At 41.1% G+C, this 11,591-nt stretch overlaps 1 protein-coding gene across 1 annotated transcript; it reads right to left on the reverse strand.

Annotated features, from left to right (window-relative positions):
• Nucleotides 1–8,687: 8,687 nt before the first annotated feature.
• LOC116116273 (GDSL esterase/lipase At1g29670-like) lies at nt 8,688–11,235 on the reverse strand. The gene is made up of 5 exons (XM_031402375.1): nt 11,073–11,235; nt 9,715–9,848; nt 9,378–9,623; nt 9,036–9,276; nt 8,688–8,920 (listed from the first exon to the last, which is right to left on the reverse strand). The coding sequence occupies exons 1-5, from the start codon at nt 11,233–11,235 to the stop codon at nt 8,688–8,690; spliced, it is 1,017 nt and encodes a 338-aa protein (XP_031258235.1).
• Nucleotides 11,236–11,591: the final 356 nt, after the last annotated feature.

Here is an 11,591-nt window from a genome sequence, read left to right on the forward strand (position 1 = left end):
TGGGCCTTACGAGTAGAACAAGAGAGGGATGCCTCCGAGAAGCAAAGGCAAGCTCTTGAGGCTGAACTTCAGGTAAGTCAGGGGAAAGTTGCTTCCCTAATCGAAGAGATGCAGAATCAGGCAGCGGAGGTCGAGGAGAAGGCCATCGAATGGGCGATCGAGTCCATCTATGCCTTACGACTGAAGAACCCGCATATTGATATGTCCGACCTCCCGGAGGATTGGCAGAAAACTCTCAGGTCCATGGCACGACAGGATGATGAAGCGGCGGCTGCCCGAAGATCCCCGGCCGACCAGCCTTAGGATGATGAGGTCGTTACTCTAGGAGTTAGATCAGGGGTAATAGTTGTACCATTTTGCTTGTTGTACTCTTCGCATTAATGAAATACATTTTGCTTTTACAATTTCTATTCGCTTTATTATACATGAGTTTACATTGTCTACAATATTGGAACAAGTCTATGTGAACATGATAACACATTTATGCGAGCAAGATCACATGCGAAGACTATTAAGAGCGAACAGAACAATACTTTACAAGGAAATAATTTACAAAGATCAAAAAATAATCTTTACAAGGAAAACTAAGTTCGGAATTACTGGTAGTAAGGTCGAAGATGCTCAGCATTCCAAGCTCGGGGTACTTTGGAACCATTCAGCCTTTTGAGTTGATAAGTCCCCGGTCTTATCACTTTGTCGATGCGGTATGGACCTTCCCAGTTCAGTCCCAACACTCATGCACTTGGTTCCCTAGTACCGAGAAGAACTTCCTTTAATACAAGGTCGCCGACCTGGAAGTCTCTACGTCTGACCTTAGAATCGAAGAACTTCTTTGTGTGTTGCTGATAGACTGCTATTCTTAACGAAGCCTTGCTACGATGTTCTTCAACAAGGTCCAGACTTGCTCTCATAAGCGCTTCGTTGTCGGCTTCATTATACAAGTCCCTCCGAAGTGAACCAGTTCCTACCTCCACAAGGATTATCGCTTCGCAACCATATGCTAGCGAAAAAGACGTTTCTGAGGTAGAGGTTTTCGAAGTTGTCCTGTACGCCCATAAGACTTCGGGGAGGTCATCGACCTAATTGTTAGTGTATATTAGTGTATGCCCTAGAAACCATTTGTGTTGTCGGTTTCAGAGTATTTTGTCTTGTATCTATATATATCATAAATAATAGAAGAAAGAGTTCTTCAATTCATATATGTAAATTGCTTCCTTTATTCAGTCATGCATTTAAAATAAAGTATGTATATGAATTGTCCAGATGATTCATTTAATAGGTAAATGAATTATCGAAAAAGGTTCCCTGCGTAAGCAATATAAATTTGGGCAACTATATTGTACAGTAGGCATACCGGATGCTTCCGAAAGATATCATGAGTTGATATAAGTACGGATGACGATGATAGTCATGTCACTAGGGCATTGGTATGGATTAACGGTTGGTGAACTGTTTTTCGAACGTGACCGAATAACGACAAATCACTTGGAAAAGCATGTAGTCAATGATTTATCGTTTGGTTATATCAGTGCACGATGTAGTCCTTTGACCTGAGACATTGTAGTCGGATCCGATATGGATGCGTATGGTTCATACGGTGTATAAGTACGAGACTAATCATGTTTCGTACAATAAAGCCTATTTGGTCATGCGTTGTTCATATGCGGAAACGAACGATGGTCAAGAGGGGATCCATTGACTCGGAAATATAGGATCGGGAGTACCGCTGACTCCATCCGGATTCGAGTTCCTAGACGAACATCGATAAATGTCGGAAAACTGAATCTCTGGCCAGAGTCTATTATTAGTCATACAAAAGTAAGTTTGTGATGACAAGTTCCGGACATATTGATCGACAATTCGGTAGAAGATCGAGTTTAGGATTTTGACGTTCCATGAATCCATACTCGATTAGGATATCTCAATGGAGGGACTTTACCTGCATGGTACGTATGATCTGAAATGGGTTCGATGAAGTATTTCTTCATCGTGGTTTAGGGACTATGGCACATTGCTAGATGTTTACCATAGTCGTTGGGCCTCCGGACGGGTTTCCGGATTCATCCAGAACCGGCTCACGGCTAATCCACGGTGGACCTACATGGTCACACCAATAGCCTTGAGAAGTTAGAGAATGATGAGAGAGAGAAATGATTATCCGAAGAGGGCTAGCACCTTCCGAGGGTAATAACGGGATTTCTATAGTAATAGTTACATAGAAAACAATTTGTGACATTTTAAGGGTTAAAATGGTCAAGCAATAATTAATTATATTTAATTATTATATCTTAAAGTGTTAAGATTAATGAGATGAACAAAAATAACATTTTAATAGTTAAAGGGTAAAAAGGGAAATTTATGGGTTGTTAATGTAAACTAGTTTAGTTTACATGGGCCCTTGAATAATATTGATTATTCAAAGGGTAGCATATTAAATTCGTGGGGTCCCTTTATAAAATAAGATTTTATTGGGCTTGGAAGTGAAAAATAAATAATTGCAAAATAGCCCAAGTATATATAAGTGCAAAAGGTTGCATTTTTGTTCATTATTCACTTGTTCACTCAAACACAAACTAAAAGCTCTCTCTCCCTAGCCAAGGCCACTCTCTAATCCTCTCAAGGTGGTGTTAAAGTGTGGAGGTTTCATCCTTTTGAAGCTAATCTTCATCAATCCAAAGCAAAGGAGTAGGTATAATCTCATATCCAAGCTTTGCATGTAAACCGTTTTTTTTAATCCATGCTTTCATGCTTTCATTCTCCATCTCCACCACTCTTCATGCATGCTGAATCTTTGAGAGTATGCATCCATGAAACTTAGCAGCTCGTGCCCCGAGGCGGTGTCCATGAGCTGGTCGATTCTTGGCAGAGGGAAGCTGTCTTTCGGGCAGGCCTTGTTGAGGTCGCTAAAATCAACGCAGGTCTGCCACTTTTTGTTTGGCTTCTTTACTAGGACCGGGTTGGCAACCCACGTCGGGTAGAGTGCCTCTCGAATGGACCCGTTTCGGAGGAGGTTTTCCATTTTTGATTTTAATGCAGTATACCGCTCCGGATCCATTGCTCTTCTTTTTTGGCGAACTGGCTTGGCCTCGCTGTCGACATTTAACGCATGGCAAATAACGTCCGGGCTGATCCCGACCATATCTGCATGCGACCAGGCAAACACATCGACGTTTTTCCTGAGGAAACCTGTCAATTCGTTAGCGAGTTGGGGAATGAGATTTTTACTGACTCTTAACACCCTGTTCGGCTCTTTCTGGTCGACCTGCACTTCAGTCAGGTCCTCAACTGGCCCACTGGAGGGGCAGTCTTGAATGCGAGGGTCTAGGTTGTCCTCAGCCGGGCCAAGTCGTGGATCGATCCTGCTGATCGCCATGGCCTGGCGGGGTGCATTTCGCGGAATGCCCTTTCCTTTGTGCGCCATCTGGACTGCTTTTACATAGCAGTCACGCGATGCGCGCTGAGAGCCGCTGACTTCCCTGATCCCCGTCGGGGTGGGGAACTTCATCTTCATATGGTAAATTGAAGTGACCGCCTTGAACTGTATTAGTAGAGGTCGCCTAAGGATCCCATTAAAGGCTGACGGGCAATCTACCACTAAGAATTCAATCATCCTGATCACTTCGTCAAAATCGCCCAGCGTGACTGGGAGTGAGATTATTCCTTTGGGGAGTAGATGGTCTCCTGTGAATCCGTATAGCGGGAACGAGGCAGGGTTCAGGTTGGCCTCGTCCAGATTCATCCTTTCAAAGGTGGATGCGAACAGGATGTTCACAGCACTCCCGTTATCCACCAGCATTCTCTGGGTATTATAGCGCCCTATCAGGGGAGTGATTACAAGGGCGTCGTCGTGGGGATGGTGTAACCTGGCCGCATCCTGCTCGGAGAAGGAAATCTCTTCCTCCCAGCGAACCTTTTATGGTCGTCGATCCGCACTCATCACTCTAATGGGGTTGTGATGAGCTTCACGAGCATACCTTTCTTGGGCACCTCGTGAATTTCCAACGAAGTGCGGTCCCCCGAAAATCAAGTTGAGACCGAGCACCGCTTTCTGATCGCGACGCTTCTTACTTGGCTCCCCCTGATCTTTCTCTTTCGAGGGAGCAGAGTCATCGATGTATTCCTTGAAGTGCCCCTTCTTGATAAGTTCTTTGATTGCTTGTTTCAGGGCTCGGCACTCGTCAGTATGGTGCCCATTGTCCCGATGATAGCGATAGTACTTTTTATTATTTCTGGCTGTCGTAGGGGTTTTCATGGGTTCAAGTTCTCCGAGCAGACTGGCTTCTTCGGATTTATCAAGAATGATAGATACAGAGGCGTTCAGTGGAGTATATTAGGGCTTGTCGCGGTCACGACGAGGAACAGGGGCATAGGACTTTTTGTGCTCGTAGCGGGGTTTTTTCCCTTTTCGCTAATCGTCAATGTCTCCTTTGCGATCAGTTCTTCTACTTTCACCCCGACCAGACATATTGCCTGAAGATCCGTGATCGCGACGACGTAGTGTCGCCAATGAATTTTCTATGCGGAGGTACTTTTCTGCGAGGTTATAGAATCTGGTGAGGGAAACATCATCCTCAGCCTGTAATTCTTTCCACAGGTCGGTTTGCGGGCGAACTCCAGCTATTATGAGTGTTCGGATTGACTCTTCGGGGGCGTGAGCCACCTTGTTGAGTTCCCTGTGGAAATGATCGATATAAGGTTATAGGAACTCGTCCCTTTCTTGCATTATGTTGCTGAGATAGCTCAAAGGCATCGAGAACTTCCGATTTGCTTGGAAATGCCGTAGGAACGTCATGCTCATCTGAGGCCACGAACTGATCGTTCCCACTGGGAGCGACCTTAACCACCGCTTGGCATGAGAAGTCGGCGTCACAGCCAAGCAACGGCATTTTGCAAGATCTGAAACATGGTGGAGCTCCATCAGGTCATTGAACTCATACAAATGATCCTGCGGGTCATGGTTCCCATCGAACGGCCGCATGTCGGGCATTCTGAAACCTGGTGGGAGTGGAGCAGCTAACACTTCGGGAGAGAAGGGGGATGCAGAGGCGACCTGGGCCTGCTCGTTTTGCTGCTCTCTCAGCTGTCCAGAGCTCGCTGCAGCTGCTCAATTTGTGATAACGGAGCCAACTGGGGATTGCTTTCACCCATGCGAGTCTAGCCCTCGCGGTTACGGTTCAGGAGAGTCCGGAGGTCGGACTCCTCTTCGCCTCGGCTGGCATTTTCGGTCGCTCTCGACACACGCTGGCTAGAGGCGTGTGAAGGAGATGGATGGTGCGGGGTATTTTCACGACCCTCGCGGTGGTACAAACCGCCCCGCGAGGTGTAAGGACCATCCTCACGACAGCGATTAGGATCATTCTGCTGGCGGTGATAAGAATCGCCCCGCCCAGCACTTTTGTTTGGGTTCACCTGCGACGTGGCATGGGACAGCTCGGGATTTATTTTTTCGCCGAGTCTCAGCTTTGTCGGCACCCTGCTCGGGGCACGGTTTGTGTTCGCTGGCCCTTTGGAGCTCGTAGGCTTGCTTTTTGCCACTTGCTTACCCTTACGTCTACGCGCTGTAGTGCTCGCGGCACGAGCTATTTCCCTTTGCCGCGCTTTCGCGCGACCTGCAGGCCTTTTTGGCGGTTGCACTGCCCCAACTGTTCTAGATGGCACGCCTTGGTCCAGGTGGTCTAGCCTTTGGTTGACCGTCTGGAGAGTATTGTCGAACCTCTCCAGGTAGCTTCTGATGGTGGGGTCAAGCTGCGAAGCTGCTGGGATATCCACCGTAGCAATTTGTGGGGCTGGAAGTATTCTGGAAGAGGTGTCCCCTTGGGTCTGGGGAACTCCCTCAGCGCGCTGGTTGGCTTGTTCGGGTTCAGATTGGCGGGCCATTTGTTGTTGTAGGACCAGTAGGTTAGAGATTCTCCTGATGAAGGATGAACACTAAATCTGGGCCCTCCTTCTAGCGCCAAACTGTTGATGCGTGATTTTTGACACCAACTAATCGACACGTGCGTAACGTTGATTGGTCAAGAGACACACGTGATTATGGATAGAATGTAGAGTAAATGCAATGAGAGCTTTTTGAAGTGGTTCGGATACTAAGGTAGCAAGTCCTACGTCCACTGATTTGTATTAATATAGTGGGTCAGGTCGCAACAGTGGACTGACTTACAAATGATTGGAAAAAAGTAAATACAAAGTTATAAGAGAGAGAGAGAGAGAGAGAGAGAGAGAGAAAGCTAATTAAGAGTGTAAAATCGCCGAATCCCCTTAATGAAGGGGTCTTCCTCTTTTTATAGTGAGATGAGTGCAAGTAATCATCATTAAATCCATGGGTTGGTGTGATTGTCAGGACTAAATTCGGCTTTACGTCACATTGCCACCTTCCAAACTGATTTCACGCGATTTGGAGCAGGAAAATGGACACGTGGGAGCTCCATAGCGTTTGGCAGGCCTGACGTGTGCTTACCGTTCTGACAGGAGCAGGTCACACCCCATCACGTGATTTCCTACGTCAGCCCTTGATTTCCCAGGCGTAACAGTGTGGGTTTTGTTAGATGTTGTCATTGGTGATCTGCCAATGAGGTGCTACAGTGTTTTTTTTTTTTTTTTTCTACCGGCAACTGCTAATATTGAAGTGTTTGCGGGCAACAGCTCGTTTGCTCATTGGTTTTTTTTTTTGCTGTTCTTGTATAAGGTCTGGTTATCCTTTTTGCAGCAACCTGGGTGGTTTTTTGGTGCCTGTCAGGCTGCTTTTGGGCATTAGGATTGGGGTTCTTTCCTTTTGTTTTTTGTTTGTACAGATCATCTCTTGGCCCTGTCCAAGAGTTTGGATTGTGTATATTATTCTTTATTCTTTATACAATTATCGAGTTTACCCAAAAAAAAAAGGCAAAGTTTTCACATTCTTATTCGGAAAAACTATAGAGATGAATGTATATTTCTTCTCCCTCATGGACATCCCAGACATAAACTTTCTATTTTCTAAATTCTCATATGAGTATGATAAAATTTAGACTTAATTTCACTAGGCGTTTGCCGGATCAGTTTGCGCAAGTATCTCAGAACCAATTTTTTCCTTATAAAAAGGAAATAAAAGTGAATCTTTATTTATTAGTGTTATATCTAAGAATTTTAGTATATATAATAGAGTAAACAACTTTTCCCACCCAAGGTTTGCCTTAATGCCGTTTCCCACCCAAAAAGTTTCAAAATATCACTTTCCCACCCAAAGTTTATATTCCGTTAATGTCCAAAGTCAATTCCAACTATTGCCAACAACAAAAATTCTCTTCGTCACTACCATTTGAACCCCCTGTCTCTTCTCTACAAAACTCCTCTCACTCTGATACCTGATTTCTCGCCAATTGTCGGTCATCGTAAAACTAGGGTTTTCTGTTCTTAGTTGATTTCCGACTGATCCAGGTGGCGAATATTCAATTGTTCACCACCATTCGATCCACAGGTCTCCACTCTACAAAATTTCTCTTATCTTGGCTCCTGATAACTCGTCGAACGCTCTACTAAGAAAGTGAAATGTATTTTGGATATTATCGGAATACAAACTTTGGTTGAAAAAATGGTATTTTGAAATTTTTTGGGAAAGAAATGTCATTAAGGCAAACCTTGGGTGGGAAAAAAAAACCGTTTCTATATAGTATAGTAATAATGACATTGTTGCTATTAAATAAAATCAACATATCTTTTTAGATATTGGATAATATTATAAAAATTAATTTAATACAAACTAGTGTGACAGTCATGCATGATTATCTCATCAACCATTTCAATTTGTTTAATAAATCTTCCAAAGATATCAAATATTATACAAATGAAAAACATATCCNCCGCGAATGGAGTTAAAGGTTACCTGATTGGTTGTTAGGTGGCAGATAGTGCAGTGGCAGAGCGTGGTCGAGTGTGGTGGTTGTGCGGCTAAGTGTGACGGAGTGTAGTGGTTGTGTGGCCAACAGGGCCGAACATGGCGTAGCCAGTCCCCAAGTTAGGCGACGGCGGGCCTCCAGGTGTCGGATACATACTTTATTTGTTGTTGTTGGGGCAATTGGGTTTAGAGATTACGGTTTTATTAGAAGTAAAAAATTATAGCACGATTACATAATCCTCAATGACAAAAATCCATTACTGAAATGTTGCGGAAGAAGGACAAAATGAAAGAAGCGGGAAAGTTAGGTAATACAGTTTTGTTAATAGTTATTATAGTTTAAATCCAAATTTAAAATTTATTATAATTCAAGATTGTTTGATTTATTTTTTTTAAAAGAATACCTCTTAGTTATGTAATTTCTCAAAAATTTAGTTAGAATTTATTCTATATATATCGTTTTGTGCTCTTTTTTCTAACACCCTTCTTCTTTTATATTTTAAATTCTTAAATTGAAATTAAATTTGCTTCTCTTCTCAACAAGATTATAATGAATTCAAATTAATGGTATATGTATTGTCTTTAATCCACTTTTAAAAATAAGATACGCGTTTTGAAAAACAAGAATTTGCATTGAAAGTATTTGTATTTTTTCATTGACAGTAATTTTGACAATTATATATATATATATATAAGAATTAGAAAATTGAAATAATATAAGAGATATTTTTCATAAAATAAATAATACACTGTTACATAAGATAAAAATAAATAAATAAATAAAATTGAGTGGTTCAAACTTTAGTCATTTTATATATTAAAGTTGAGCCGGGTGATGAATATCAAATGGGCAAGTATCAAGAGAAAACTGAGCTTTGTATGCTCTTTTTCCGATAAAGACTTGGGTAATTTGGGTTGGATGCACTCCATCCCAAAATGTGTACTTAGCTCTATCAGGACATGAATTACCAAATTGAGTGCATGTTAACGCCTCGTTATTCACTGTCAAATTTCCTACTTCACAGCATGGAGTCTTCATCACCGTAACTCCTGAAATAATCAACACTAATAAGATATAAAAACATACAATCATGGAGCCCAAGGGCGGATACCAGAAAAGAAAATAATAAAGAAAAAATCATAAAATTATGTTCATATATAGTACCAGGTATAGGGGTAGAAGAAATCCCAGAGACGTTGACATGGCTAAACTTAGCACCCGGAAGATTGTTGTTGAGTTTATCCACTAGGCGTATGAGTTTATAATTAAATTGCTTGACTGCCAAGTTCATGGAGTCTACGCATATGATTTCATCTGTGCCATCCATTGCAAGAATTGCTGGAGTACAACCAAGTAAACCTAATCCGAATATTGCTATCTTCCTCGCTCCATAGTTGTATAAGTCCTAGCACATTTATAAACTGAGTATTTTAGTTTTGAAATTGTTTTAGAATAAGCAATATCAAAATCACAGAATTAACATTAAAGAAATGACGACGAACACACCTTTAATGGTTGTGAAAATTGTTGAATAAGAACGGTGGCATATCGCTCTGATGTATATTGGTTCTTTGTACGATAAAAGACAGGCAAGAAGTAATTGTTAATGTAATCGTTACTGCCCGTTCCAATTGTATATATGCATTGTCCTAGATGATCTTTTGCTGATTTATTGTCTCCTTTTATTCTCACAAATTCTGAGACAATTTTCCCGTGATTCTGTAACTGCTGGTCCAAGCTAATCACTTCTCCCTGCAATGCATAAAATATGTGTAAAAATTTATTGAAAGAAAATAATTTAAAAGTACTTCAAATGGAAAAGGGCAGTGAGTGTTTGTATTACAAGGTGGTTTTTGGAAGTTCCATTAAGAATTCCAGATCCTCCAGATGCATAATTTAGACCTTTGAAAACGTCTTGTTGACCTTTTTCAGTACTTGCAAAAGATGGTATATAACCGTCAAATCCTAGAAGTTCAGCTGCAAGAACAACACTTCAATTAATCATTTTGATACTAATTTCTCAAAGTGAAACTACAGTAATTATATGTGGAGAAATTCATTAGAAGAGAACCTAAAATATCTGCCATGTTTCGACCATTCGTAAATCTTCCCGTAGCCCCTCCTGGAAAGTCGATCCCATATGGAGGAAAATTAGCCTTAGCCTCGGTTTGAAGGTCATTATTATTCCCAATGTCGAATAAAGAATCTCCAAAAATGAAGTAACAAGGAACTTGTTGAACTCCATCAACCCAAGTTGATGACAAGTGCAATATCAACACTACAATATGCCACATGTTAGAGCTTCTTAATTGCGATCCCTTGTAGTTGTTGTAGACAGGTTTAAACTTTAAAGTTGACATATATACATGATGGATGACATAAAAAATAGTTGGTGAAGAAACTTAACCTGTAAGTAGTTGTAGATCAATTGGTTGTAACTAATAGACCAGAAAAATAAACTAGCAGTCAAATGTATTTTCATATTGATGACATGAGAGAAGGAAAGTGTTATATATAGGAGAAACTGAGAGGTGTAAAATGCACCAATGTGAACAAATTTAGATGATAATCTTTCTATTTTACGGATTCATCACACAAAATGAAATATACAAGTAACAATATTCAGTTATGGCGAAGAGGAAAAGGAAATACAGTTCTTTCGAACAACTGACTTCAGTTAGTATCTCGTTATCAATGGTTGAGTTTCAGGTAAGGAAAACATGTATTTGGATTTGTATTAAACAATTTACTCCATATGTTGCATTAAAAATCTTGGAATATGGGAATTAAACAGGTATATGTTTTCTCTATTCCAACTCATAGCAACTTAATTATTGACTTATTTCTGTGTTATATGTGACTCTTGTTGTGCATGATTTTCTGACGGCCATATTTGTGCCAACTGTCTACAAACTATACCAAGATCTAGCAGTTAGTATTGTCCCACATGCCGCTCCCATAAGAGATGATTTCACAAACAAGCTCATCAGAGCTAAGTATGAGATGATTTCACATTTTCATCAGTATCTATCTATCTAATGCATAACTCCAACAAACAAAATGCCCACCCCATATACACCATCTAAGGATATGTGCAAGCAATCCCAAAAAGTCCAAAAAGATTAGCCTATCCCCATGTCAAAATATCTATTGCCCATACAATAAAAAACTAACCATTAATGTTAGCATCTCAAACGTTACCAATTAAGGTTCTAGAAGCAGCTGTAACAGATGAGGAAGATTCCTCATCAGTTGGAGATGGAGATGGCAGTCGAGTTGGAGCGGTAGCAGGTTGTGCGTGTGCAGCTACTGTAGTCATGTGAGTCTGCATCTCCAACATAAGAGCTTGTTGTTCTTCAAGCATTTTGATTTTCTCCTTCTGTTGATCAAATTGTGTGAGCTACTCCTCTAAATCTTTAATACTATTTTGTTGTTGTTCAACTATGCACCTTAATTCTGTTGCTTCTACTGCATCATGCTGCTGAGTCACACAAAAAGCAAAATTCTGGTTGAAGCCAGAAGCTTTACCAAGCACTTCCTCACAAATTTCAGCTTCACTTCTTGCACTTTCCCCAACCTGAGTTTCATCTTGCATCTCAATCATTTTCTCCTACCACAAATTCAATGCATAATCAATAAGTCCAGCAAGAAACTATATATATATATTATAATTACATTTAAGACCATTTATTGAATGCAGACAATAATTTTACTCTTCAT

Source organism: Pistacia vera, unplaced genomic scaffold, assembly GCF_008641045.1.
Source record: "Pistacia vera cultivar Batoury unplaced genomic scaffold, PisVer_v2 Contig769, whole genome shotgun sequence".
NCBI lineage: Eukaryota > Viridiplantae > Streptophyta > Magnoliopsida > Sapindales > Anacardiaceae > Pistacia > Pistacia vera.